Below are 12,391 nucleotides of genomic sequence, written 5' to 3'. Positions count from 1 at the left end.
CTGAGTGCCACGCTGAGCTCTGCTGGAGCTGTCCTGAAAGGCCACGGGAGTGAAAACCTGCTGGGAACACTCCTGTTGGTGCCTTTTCAGTCCACCTAAAAACAGAGGCCAGACAAAATTAAGAGAATAAAAAGCAGATTTATTTATTGAAGGGCCTTCAGGTACATTTAGGGCAGACAAAGCCCCCCAGGGGCTGCATGTGAAAGATGATAATGGGTTTTCACACTTTTATAAGTTTGGTCCATTTGCATTTTGGGGGTCAATCTGCCAATTCCAGCTTCAGCCAATGAAGTCATTGACCCCAAGTTTGCTCCCCCAACTCCCTTTTGTTTCCATCTCTCAGGCCTGAGGCAGTGAGGTGTCCTTGACTGCCAGGAGAGGAATTGTTGTGTCTGCCCCAAATGGGGAGGCAGCAGCTCCCACTGTGTGTGGAGTTTGGAGTTCTGCACTAAAGAACTGCAGGATTACAAACAGATGGAAAATATAACAATTTATTGTTATTATTATTATTAATTATTATTATTATTATTATATCATCTATTTCAAATAGATGAAAAATATAAAAGCCAGAATCCTAAGGCATCAGTGTGAGTAGCACTGCTGTGCCATGAATCTGTTCCTGCAGTGCTGGGATGAGCTGGGACAGGAGGGGACAAGGACTGGCTCAGGGTGCAGCAGTGACCCTGGGAGCCCTGGCTGCTCCTCTGCAGTGGAAAGTTTGGAATAAGGCAGGAATTTAAACATGAATTCACCCAGACACTGCTGAGCTGGAATTCCCAGCGTGGCTGCTCTGGGTGCTGCTGACCCTCCCAGCAGCTCCTGCAGGCTGCCCCGGCTCGGAGCTGCAGGTGTGGGGAGCAGCAGGGAGGCGATGCCGGCTGGGAATTCACAGCACGGCCAGGAGCACCCTGCCTGCCCCGGGCAGGAGCAGCCCCACTCTGCTCCCAGGGCAGGGAACCTCCTGCCTGCCTGTCTGGAGCTCCTCCCAGCCCAGACACTGCTCAGTGGGCAGCAGCTCCTGCAAAGCAGCTTCTGCTCCACCTCTGTCTTCTGCTCCACCTCTGTCTTCTGCTTCACCTCTGTCTTCTGCTTCACCTCTGCCTGCAGCAGCTGCTGCTGTTCCCAAAAGTGATGGAGAATTTGGATGCCTTCATGGTTTTTTTGGGAAAAAACCCACCTCTAAGATATTTGATGTTAGGTATTGAAAAGAGAATAATCATGTTTTTAAGAAGTAAATCTCTTTTTAAGGTGTTTAGAGAACTCAGTGGTGGCTTTCTGCAGTGGGAGAAGTGAACTTGTTCAGCTCTGCGAGCTTCTTTCTCCCCTTTTCTTTTATACATTAGAATCAGGTTATTAATAACTCCTTTTAAATAGAGCAGGATTTATTTTCTTCCAGGGTTAGGGAAGAGCTCTTTAATTAAAAGTGAGTGCTGATGGCTGTGGGGCTGCTGAGCTGCTGCCAGGTGATGCCAAAGGTGTGTCCCACCCTGCTGTGCCCCCCTGGCACTGGGTGTGAGAGGAGAGCAGTCCCACCTCCAGGTCTGCAACGGAGAACTTTGGGAATTGGGAGATAAAATGAGCCCTTGTGGCTTGCTGGGCACAGCTCTTCCTCTTTGAGGGCTGGATTTGTGAACTTTGCCAGGTGCCAGCGTGAGGGGAGGCAGCTCCCAGTGTGCCCCACCAGCCCAGGGCTACCCACAGAATCATCCACCAACAATTCACACAGGATAAAAAATAATTCACACAGGGTATAAAATAATTCACACGGGGTATAAAAGCCTGGGGCTTCTCTCAACCATCACCAGAACGAGCTGTGGGGTGGTGGAGGTGGTGGAATCCTTAATCCAGCATCAGTGAGCAGCAGCCTGCCTCCTTTTATTGTTGTGTTCTACTGGTTTGGCTTGTTAGGCTTCCTTGGGTACAGGGAAAGGAAAGGAAAGGAAAGGAAAGGAAAGGAAAGGAAAGGAAAGGAAAGGAAAGGAAAGGAAAGGAAAGGAAAGGAAAGGAAAGGAAAGGAAAGGAAAGGAAAGGAAAGGAAAGGAAAGGAAAGGAAAGGAAAGGAAAGGAAAGGAAAGGAAAGGAAAGGAAAGGAAAGGAAAGGAAAGGAAAGGAAAGGAAAGGAAAGGAAAGGAAAGGAAAGGAAAGGAAAGGAAAGGCTTGACACATTTGGCTCGATGATTCAGCCTTGCACATCCTGGAAAAATGCAGTTTGCTGGCCTGCAGGTTGGAAAGGTGAGCCTTTTCCTCTGGAAAAGTGAGGTTTGGTCATTGTGACCTGGCACCTGTTCCCGTGAGGTGTCACGTGGCAGCTCCTGCCTTCAAACCCCTTGGACAAAGCATATGCAAAGCCTATTATGGAGCTGTGGAATTTAGCCCGATCTGTTGAAATTGGGTCATCCTTTGTTAATGTCACTTTTTCAGATCCATGGGAGTCAGCAGTGCACAAAACACTCGGTGCAATGCAGAGCACAGAGGTGGAAGCAGAGAGCCTGGGAGTGTGTCTGATGCTGGCAGTGCTGGTGTGGTCTGGGCTGAGCAGAGGGGACAACTCGAGGAGTGTTGTGTCACCAGATGAGGAGAATTGGCTGGAGAAACCCTTAAATGAGCTAATTGTTGGACCATTTCCCCAGCATTCACCCACCAGCAACCTTTACAAAACTCCACCAACTTTTCCCAAAGCAAAGCAACTCCCAGTTGCTTTTCTATTTTTGGGAGTGAGCTGTAAGTCAAACAGCTTTTCATCTTGGGAGAAATGCTTCTTAAAAACCACGTGTGAAGTGCAGCCCTTCATCAGGAGAGTTGGGGGCTGGAGAGGTTTCCTCATCCCCCACCTGAGCCAAGGCACAGCTTTGCTGTGCTGCCAGTCCTGGCAGAGCAGAGCATCCTCTGTCTGACAGATGAGGAATGAATGCCATGGCTGGCTCTCACAGTTAAAAGGCAAATATTATGTGTATGTTAAGAGAAGTTTTATAGATTTATATAGTTATATATATATATAAAACTAGGCTATACATAACTATTAACTATATATAACTATTATAGTGCTATATAACTTTATATGTAATAACTATATAGATTATCTATATAACTAGACTCTACATATTAAAACTATTACATGTAACTATTAAAACTATTATATATAACTATTATAGTGATATATATTATAACCTTATATATAATAACTATATAGATAATATATATATCTAGAGCATACATAACTATTATATGTAACTATTAAAACTATTATATATAACTATTATAACTATATATTATAACTACTATATATAATAACTATATAGATAATATATATATTTAGACCATACATATTATAACTATTATATGTAACTATTAAAACTATTATATATAACTATTATAACTATATATAATACAATATATTATAATTATATAGATTATATATATAACTAGACTATACATATTAAAACCATTATATACAACTATTTTAACTATATATATTATAACTATTATATATTATAACTGTATAGATTATATATATAGATATAACTAGATACAATGTATAGATTTATAGTTGTGGTTTACCCCCCTTGTGTTGTTATCAGGGGTGCCCCGGGTTTGGGACATTTGGGAGGGTGGGATTGTTACCATGGCAACAGCTGACCTCCAATCAAGATGTAAGGCAGTGATCTCCACCCCTGGAGAGCAAAGAAGGAGTGGATGGACAGAACTTTGGGAGAGGCTAAAGGGTTAAAAGGCCTCCTACAGTGTGGATGAGCACATGGTGGGAAAAATCCTCTGCTCCCAGCGCTGTAATATTTTCTCTATTCAGTCTTGTGTTGTATTTTTGATAAGGTTTTAATAAACCTTTCCAGTTTTTGGAAGTGAGCAGTAATTCTCATATGTGGAAGCAGGAGGGGTCCCTGAAACTGCTGCCATTGCCTGGTGAGGCTGTGCCAGCACCCCGGACCCACAGCAGCCTCACCACTGCTGGTGCCAAGTGTGTGTGACGCATTTTTTTTGCTCCTGCTTTGCTTGGCACAAGAAGGCTGCAAAGCACAGGTTCAGCCCTTTCCAAAATCACTTAATCAAAGCATTCCTGCCTTTTCCAGCCTTGGAAAGGATCCCTTTGTAGCAGCAAGGAGAGGAAGTGCAGTGCCTGTAGTTAAGGAGAAATCTGAACAGCACTTGGGCACTGTGGTGATGGCTGCAATGTGAGAGCCTGTCCAGGAAAACAAACACATTTAGGACAATAAATCAAATATTTTCAAGCTTTCCCAGGAGGTGCACCTTGCTGTTGGAAGAAGTGGAACCTTGGGACTGTGTCACAGCATAAGAGCAGTGCCACCACACCTCCTGTCCTGATTCCACCACGGCGGGGGGATTAATCTGGAGAAGAGAAAGTTTCTGATGCTTGTTAAAATTTGGCTGAAGCTCTGAAACGCAGGGGTTTTTATGTTTTCCAAACTGGTGGGTGGTTCATTCTAATTGTGGATATGCAGTTTATTCACATACACAACTAATCCTTTTTTGAATCCTGTTAAGTTCTTGTTCTCCTCAGTATCCTGTGGCAATAAGTTCCAGCTGCTAATTGTGCTTGTGTTGAGCTCCCTTGATCCACTTTACTCATGCTTGCTTTAAAATTTAAGTGTTGTTCTGAGAAGCTTGGTTATTTTTTAAATTTTTTTTCTGGGAGATAATCTGTGTTCTTGATCCCATTTGTGGGCTCAGGCTGGAAGGGAAGGGTGGGTTGGGTTTTGTCTCAGCTGTTGCAAGGTCAGGGGAATTTTGTGCCTCAGTTTCTGTGGCAGCTTGGCAAACACAAGGAATGGTTCTGTAGCCAAGGCAAGTGGTTTGTAGGGGAAGCTGGAGAAAATACTGAGTGAAAAAATAGCCTCCAGAAGCTGAGCTTCCTTACCAGGCTTTTCCAGAATCTCTGGGTTTCTGAAATCTAAAAAAAAAAAAAATCCAACCAAAAAAACCCCAACCAAATAAGAATCCATAAAAAAGAATTCATTATTTCTGTATTCTGGCCATAGGAATTATTTCAATTTTTAAAAGAAGGAAACAAATGCTGGGTAAAGAGATGATGCAAACCCTCAACCTCCATTGCAGCACTGGCTCCAGAATTTGGATTCTCATGGATGAAACCAGGTCTCCTCTAGCTGGAAGGATTCTCCTGGAGACCTGAAACATTTCTGGTGATTCTCCTTCCCTTTGCTGACTTGCAGTCCAAGGTTTGTGCTGCACAGATCAGCTCAGGGATGGCCATTCCCCCTCAGAGCTGTCTGGGAGGGCTGGCCTGAAAATCCTCTGTCCTTTTGTCCCCTGGATCGGGAGAATCTGAGCTTGAAAACACCACCCCTGATTAAATCCTCCAAGAAGCAGCAATTCTGTGTGCTCATTACTCAGTTCTGGCTATGTTCTGCTTAATAACTAAACACTAATTAGCTGCACAGTTTTGCTACTATACTTATAATAGCCCCCATTAAAGTTATGGGGTTTTTAGGCAGTAATGGCTTACAGAGTAATTAACGAGCAAGAGGCTTTTATTACTACCTTTATTTTTAGCTTGTGCTTTACAAGCCTGTTCTGCCAAATACCAAAAATCTTAGACAGAGGCTTGGAATGCCCATCCCCTGCCAAGCAGCGTGAAATGGAACAGGGATGAGTGTGGAGCACCTGGAGCTCAGAGCTGCTCCAGAATCCCAAAATTCCAGACTGGTTTGGGTTGAAAGGAACTTACATCTCATCCAGTTCGATCCCCTCCCATGGGCAGGGACACCTCCCACTGTCCCAGGTTGTTCCCTTGTCCTGACCCAGCCTTGTCCCCAGCGTCTGCTGTGCTGTGACCATGCTGTGCCTCAGTTTCCCCCTCTGGGAAGGGGCAGGAGTTGATTTCTGTGCCAATCTGGGCTGGGGTGTGAATTCAGAAGGGTTTTTGGGGTCACAGGGCTTGTTGTTTGAGGTGGGCAGAGCAGAGGGACCAACTCTGTTTTGTGCCACTCCAGCATCATTTTTCAGCAGGGATCAGAGCCAGCTGCTGTTACAAAAGTGACAGGAACCCTGATTTTAGATTTTGGGAGGGAAAAGCTTTTGGTGACAATCTCCTGAAGTGTGAGTGTTTATTTTCTTTGCAAAGCTTTTGTTGCAGGTTTTGGCAGCATCTGTTTGTTATCTCCTGGCTTGTTTGGAGCACAACAAAACAAGTGTTTGCTACGTTTGTTTGGGGATTTTTTGGGTGTATTTTTTTCACATCCAGACAATGTTTTTACTCCAGTAAGATGTATAGGTACATATTCAAATCAAGCCTTTCTTTAGTTTAATATTTTCTAAATCGCTTCTCTTCAGTGTGGGCAAACCAAGGATTAATGACAGTGGGGCTGAGCAGCCCCAGAGGAGGAATGAAGGTAAAACTGACTATAAAGGTTGCAGATCAAATCACTCGTTCCTATGGCAAGTGTCAGAGCTGATGCCAATTAACTTGATTTAAAAAAAGAACCTTCAGTGTTTAATAATCCAGCATGTTACTAACACGTGGCTCCAGGATTTATTAAAGCTTTTTTATTAGATCAGTGCCCTTTCCATATTGTCATTCCTCGACACCATTGCCCTCTGCCGGAGGATGGGGATCTCTTTCATCTTGTGGCACCCAATTCTTCCCAAAACCCTGCAAACTCCTTTGTTTTAGGAACACTTTAACCCTAAAATCACTTGCATTTGAGCCAGTGATTTGTGGCTTGCACATCACTTTTCAAAAGTGGGGAAAAAAAAAAGGCAGGATACTTCCTGTGGTGGAAAATGGAGTTTGATTGTTTTAATTGATGCTTAAATTTGTTCCTCCTCATTCATTTCCCTGGGGAAGAGGAGACAGGAGAAGTTTAAAAGTGACAATCTGAACGGAGCAGGTTTTGTCTCAAACAATTTCAGTGAGAAAGGGAGAGTGCTGTTATGATGGAGAAGGGTTGGAGTGAATGCCTTGAAGAAGAGCATCATTTTTCCCAGACCAATTTTTGTCTCGTGCCACAAACAGCAACAAAAATCATCGCCTGGCTTTGGCAACAAGGGAATTTTGGGATTTAGGGCAAGCCCTCTGACCTGGGCTGTGAAGCTGTGACTCCTCTCACCAGCAGTATAAAATCATAGGCTGCCTTGTAATTCCTGGCTGATGTTGTTCACAGGAGGAAATGGATTTCACCTTTGGCAGCTTTGGCACGTGCTGGGAGGGGAGCGTGGCTTTGTGACACTGGGAGCCGGTGTCACCTCACACTGAGACCCTCGGTGGCTTCAGGGTGTGGAGAGAGGGACGCCTGGAATGCTCTGGATGGAGATCTCACAGCTGCCCCAAAGGAATTCTTACCACGTCCTTCAGGCAGGATCATCAATAAAAGCAAATCCCTTCAGGAATCAGCAGTGAGGGAACGCTGCAGAGCAGAGCCCGTGCTGCTCCCTGGATGTTTCTGGGCAGCTCAGGGTGCAGAGCGTGGCCAAACCTCTGGCTCCATGTCCCTGCCTGCCACCCATCACCATCTGGGAGCCACCCTGGGCTCGCGTCCCTTTGGGGACATTCTTGCAGCCACTGCATCCGAGTGGCATCTGCAGCCCAGGAGCGCGGGTGGCACAAAGGGAGCTCAGCCAGCTCCGGGGGACAGGGAGGGAGCCCTGGGACATTCCCTGTGCCTGGCAGCTCTCCCTGCTGGGCCACCAGTGGGCTGTGCTGGCCCTGGGCAGCCGGAGCTCCACAGTGACAGCTGAGTGACCAGGGAGCTGCTGAACGCTCCGGAGCAAATGGAAATTATCAGAGCAAAGCACAAATCACTGGAGCCTGCTTGTTCTCCCCAGTGCTCAGGGGCTGGGGAGCAGAGCAGCACCCCAGCAAAAAGGGGCCCGTTTTCCACCATGGCAAGCTCAGCCTGTCCTGTGGGACGAGGCTGAATTGAGCCTGGATGGGCAGGGGGCAGGGGAAAGGCAGCTTTAAGGTAGGGGCACTGTGCCTGGAGGAAGCTCCCCATGATAAACAGGGCATTTGGTGATGCCAGCCCACTGTGGCAGCTTGCCAGGGCTGTCAATGGGCTCTGAGTGGCTTTTTTAGCTGTTATTTCACCCCACTCCCTCTCCAGGAGCAGAATCCTTTCCTGGGTGCATTTCTGGGGAAGGCACTTTTCCTGGGAAAGCTGTTCAGCCTTTCCAGCTGCCCCTCAGGCCCTGCCCTGCAGGGATGCTCAGGGGACCTGTTCCAGCTTCATCAGAGCATTCCAAGGACGCCACCACTCCTTGTCCTCTGTTCAGGCACAGTCAGCAACGCAGGGACAGCAGAGATGAGGCCAGATGCTCTTTCCTCAGGGCACTGTGCTCTGGCAGATCGAGGTCAGCAGGAATTCTCTGGCTCCAAGAGCTGGACAGGGATGCAGCAGAAGGCTGATGCTTGCTGGAATAATTCCTCCTCTTCCTGGTTTACTTTGTCTGAATAAGGCTGCTTTCACCAATTCTGAAAACAAATGAGAGAGCTCTGACTGAGGAACTGGCTGTTTGCTAGATCTGGCTGGGAATTTTCCTACGAGTTTGGGTTTTGTATGCATGGAAATTATTCACTGAACCTTCAGTTGAGGGACATTTACATGACAGTTTTAAGGACAAAGCCCAACCTATTGTCTTCCCTGGTGAATCAATAACCTTTGTGATTGAAGTGCTAATTTTGAAGAACCAGGTTCTGTCCAGCCACTTGAATATTGCTTGATTGCAAGATTAATTTAGAAGAAAAACCTGTCAGTTCTTGGAGCTGTTTCATTCCAAGTGGGCTCAGTGCTGGGGGCTGGCTCTACAGCCCAGTGGACAAGGGAAACTCAGATCAATCCAATTTGGGCTAATCAGGGACCTGAACCTGGATCTCTCCATGTCTGCCCCCAAGAAAAAGCCAGCTCTGGGAAAATATTTGCACAAGCAGCGTGGCACCAAGAGCCCAGACTCGAGGGGGTTTAAGGAGGGGATCTGATAACTCCCAAATCACTGTCAGTGGAGAGCAGTGCTTTTCCCAGAGCATCCTGCTCCCCCTGCAGCATCCCTGGGCTCTGCCTGCCTGCACTGCAGCCCTTTTAGCAGCCTCTAATGCGCGGCCCCACATGGGAGCAGCAGCACTAAACTGCTACCCGTGTTTGCAAACTGCCCTCGGTGCGTGGCAGCCCTGCTGAGTGCCGTGCTGGGGATGAAATACAGCCTGCTTAAATCTTGTATGTGCTCGTGCTGCATCAAACTAAGCCGTTGTGGCACTTTAATATACTCCAGGCACATCACCTCCGAGAGGGAGCCAACCTGAGCTTTGCTTAGCCTGAGCTGAAAGTGGCTGTGCTGGAGCTGCCTGCAGGATGGGCTGAGCTGAGGGAGTGGTGGGAATGATGCCTCTGTCCAGGGCTAGCTAAAACAGAGGCCAGGCAAAATTTAGGGAATAAAAAGTGGTTCTGTTTATTGAAGGGCCTTCAGGTACATTTAGGGCAGATAAAGCCCACCTAAAAATGGACAATGGGTCACAGGTTTCACACTTTTATAAGTTTGGTCCATTTGCATTTTGGGGGTCAATCTTCCAATTCCAGCTTCAGCCAATGAAGTCATTGACCCCAGGTTTGCTCCCCCAACTCCCTTTTGTTTCCATCTCTCAGCCTGAGGCAGTGAGGTGTCCTTGATTGCCAGGCCTGGAGAGGAATTGTTGTGTCTGCCCCAAATGGGGAAGCAGCAGCTCCCACTGTGTGTGGAGTTTAGAGTTCTGCACTAAAGAACTGCAGGGTTACAAATAGATGGAAAATAGAAAAGCTAAAATCCTAAGGCATCAGGAAAAATATGGGATTTCTGTGCCCAGGAGCAGAGGTGCAGCCACCCCAGGCTCTGCCTGGCCAAGAGAAGGGTCAGGCAGGTGACAGCCTGTGCTGATGTGTCAGGCAGTGCTGTGGTTGTGGCAGTCTGTGCTCCTTGCCTGGGCTTGCCTGGCTGGAGGGGAAGGTTCTGTTCCGCTGGGATGGCTCAGACACTGCGGCCCTGAGCAGCTTTCGCTCTCCTGACAACAGGGACTTGCTTGACAAGGGGATGCAAAGGGAAAGCAAGGCCCTGGACACACAGGAGGCATCTCCCTGGAGGGGTGGGACACTGCTGCTGCTCACTGCCTCTGTGGGCTTTGTTCTCAGGAGAGCTCTGGTACTTTCTGTGCCTACTGGCCTTTGCTCTGTGTTGCAGGTTTCCTCCCACATGAGTCCCTGAGGTTCCTGCTGGCAGCCCCAGCAGTGCCCTGCAGAAGTGCCCTCCTGCTCCTGGCTCAGCAGCCGAGGCCCCTGCAAACCTGCTTCTGCAATGGGTGGGTTGTAAGCACTGGTAAGACCCACGAGTCGTGTCGCCTTGCTGCTCTCTCCCTCTCTCGCGTTCTCTCTCTCTGTCCTTGCTCCTTCCTGCCCATTTATTTCTGTTCTCCATGTGCTCTGCTGTTCTGTCTCTGGGGTTTTCACTGTCAGGTAATGAGGAGCTGTGGGCCCAGTCAGTCTTGGAGATGCCGAAGAGACGAGACATCCTGGCTATCGTGCTGATAGTTCTGCCCTGGACACTGCTAATCACCGTCTGGCACCAGAGCACCATTGCTCCACTGCTTGCAGTGCACAAGGGTGAGAGAAACCAAACCAGCCCATGCCAAGCCCGTGCATCCCCCCTTCGTCCTCATCTCCTCTGTCATTTCATTCCTCCATGGCAGCCATGCTCATCTCAGCTCCCAGACCATGCCCATGCAGGAGCCTCCCCACCTCTGCTGTAGGAACAGCCCAGTGCTCGTAGGGGTTCTTCAGAGGCATCAAACCCCATGCCATGGGATGTGCTCGCTGCACTTGGAGAGCTCTTTGTGTCCTAAGCCCAGAGTGCTGCTTCTCTTTGTTCCCTGAGAGGATCCCCTCCCTCCCTGCTGGCCTTTGCAGTGCTCTGCACACAGAGTTATTCCAGCAGGAAAGCTGCAAAAGAGGCAGCAGAGGAAACAAAGCTGCCACTCGAGGCAGCTGCTCCGGGAGACCTGATGCTGAGAGCACTTTTAAGGAAAGCAGAAAAGCAGTGCTCTTGTACTTGAAGGAGAAGGCAAGAGCCAGATCTCACCTGCCTGGGGGAGCTGAAGTGCTCTGAGGAGTTGACTCCACACTCCTGTCACACACTGCAGTAAACACAGCCCTGAGCCAAATCAGGGGCTCCAGGAAGTTCTGAGGGAGCCCTTCTGGCCAGAAGCATCCCAGTTTGTCCTGTTCTTGGCACAGCAGCAATATCTAAGGGCTGTGAGGGCTCTTGGGGGCTGGAAGAAGCCATGTTGCCTTCTGCCACCTTTCTTGGTTCTGCCCTTCTGCTGTGGGCAGGCTGGTCTGGGGGAAGAAGGCCAGCTCATTTTCAGGACCCTTTCATCCTCTCTGAGGGATTTTCTCCCCTTTCAGTGTTTGTCCCCATCCTGCTTATCCCTTTGCTGGACACTGATGTGCAGTTTGAGCTGCAGGAAGTTCAGTCTGTTCTGAGCATTCTTCCCTTTCTCCTGACTGCCACCTCTCAGGCTTTGGGCAGGGAAAAATGACTCTGATCCCTTCTGGAAGGTGGGTAGTGTTTCAGAGGATAAGAGATCTACTGGGCTCTAAAAGAGGACTTTAAAGATGACTGAAAACATGCTGCCTGTCTGTACAGCAGTTTGATCACTGCACTAAAAGCTGTTTTCTGTGAATGGCCTCTGCAGTTTCAGCACAGAGACTGCTCCAATGGCTCGGTCAAGAACTCACCAATGACCTTGATGAGACACTTCTCTGCTTCTCAGAGCCCCCAGCAGGAAGTGAGTGGTGGTAGAGACCAACCTCAAAGCTCTCAAGGGGAATAATTTTCTTCTTGTGAAGCGTTTCTGAGATGCTCTGCTCACAGGTGCTGAGAGAGATGTGCACCTGGAGATGGCCAAAACAGCAGCACTTCCCTGTGCCAGGGCTCACAGCTGAGGATCTGACCTGCAGGGCTTTGCAAACTGTCTCGGGCAGCATCCTGGCTAATTACATTTGTGTCTGTGTCCAATGCATTTCGCAGATTTATTTCTGAATCGATTCCAGCTCTCACAGAGCTCTGCTGTGATGCTGAGGTGCTTTGCAGCACATAGGGCCTGATAGCAACATGTACCCTGTTCCCTCCCCCAAATATCCACCCCCCTCTGTCAATACCATGGAGTACAAAGCCTTCATTTGGTTCAGGTTTCAAAGTGTGTGCTGCTGGAAGAATAACGCTCTATGAAAAATCCATGGGTAGTCCCCTGCTGGGTCAGATCTAATGGCCCTCTGTTCCTGTTCTTTCTCATCTCAAGTTCCTGGTAGTTACCTGATGTTGAAAAATCTATGGCTCAAAGAGTTCTGTGCCCACTGGAGAGGCAGCCTTACATCCTGAG

General features: G+C 48.1%; 1 protein-coding gene across 6 annotated transcripts in view; it reads left to right on the top strand.

The window, feature by feature from the left end:
• Positions 1–12,391, top strand: part of B3GAT1 (beta-1,3-glucuronyltransferase 1) — a 40,507-nt gene that overhangs the window by 12,294 nt on the left and 15,822 nt on the right. For 3 of the 6 annotated variants that reach the window (XM_064397921.1, XM_064397920.1, XM_064397919.1), the window contains exons 2-3: positions 10,195–10,312; positions 10,467–10,613. In XM_064397921.1, coding sequence (XP_064253991.1) covers positions 10,309–10,312; positions 10,467–10,613 — 151 coding nt within the window. In that variant the 5' untranslated portion in view covers positions 10,195–10,308. Of the gene's footprint in view, positions 1–10,194; positions 10,330–10,466; positions 10,614–12,391 lie in introns of those variants that run through there. The other 3 variants (XM_064397923.1, XM_064397925.1, XM_064397924.1) reach the window with 3 other exon arrangements.

This window comes from Passer domesticus, chromosome 23 (assembly GCF_036417665.1).
Source record: "Passer domesticus isolate bPasDom1 chromosome 23, bPasDom1.hap1, whole genome shotgun sequence".
Lineage (NCBI taxonomy): Eukaryota > Metazoa > Chordata > Aves > Passeriformes > Passeridae > Passer > Passer domesticus.
The sequence above is the reverse complement of the archived record's forward strand: the minus strand, read 5'-3'. Positions and strand labels throughout refer to the sequence as shown.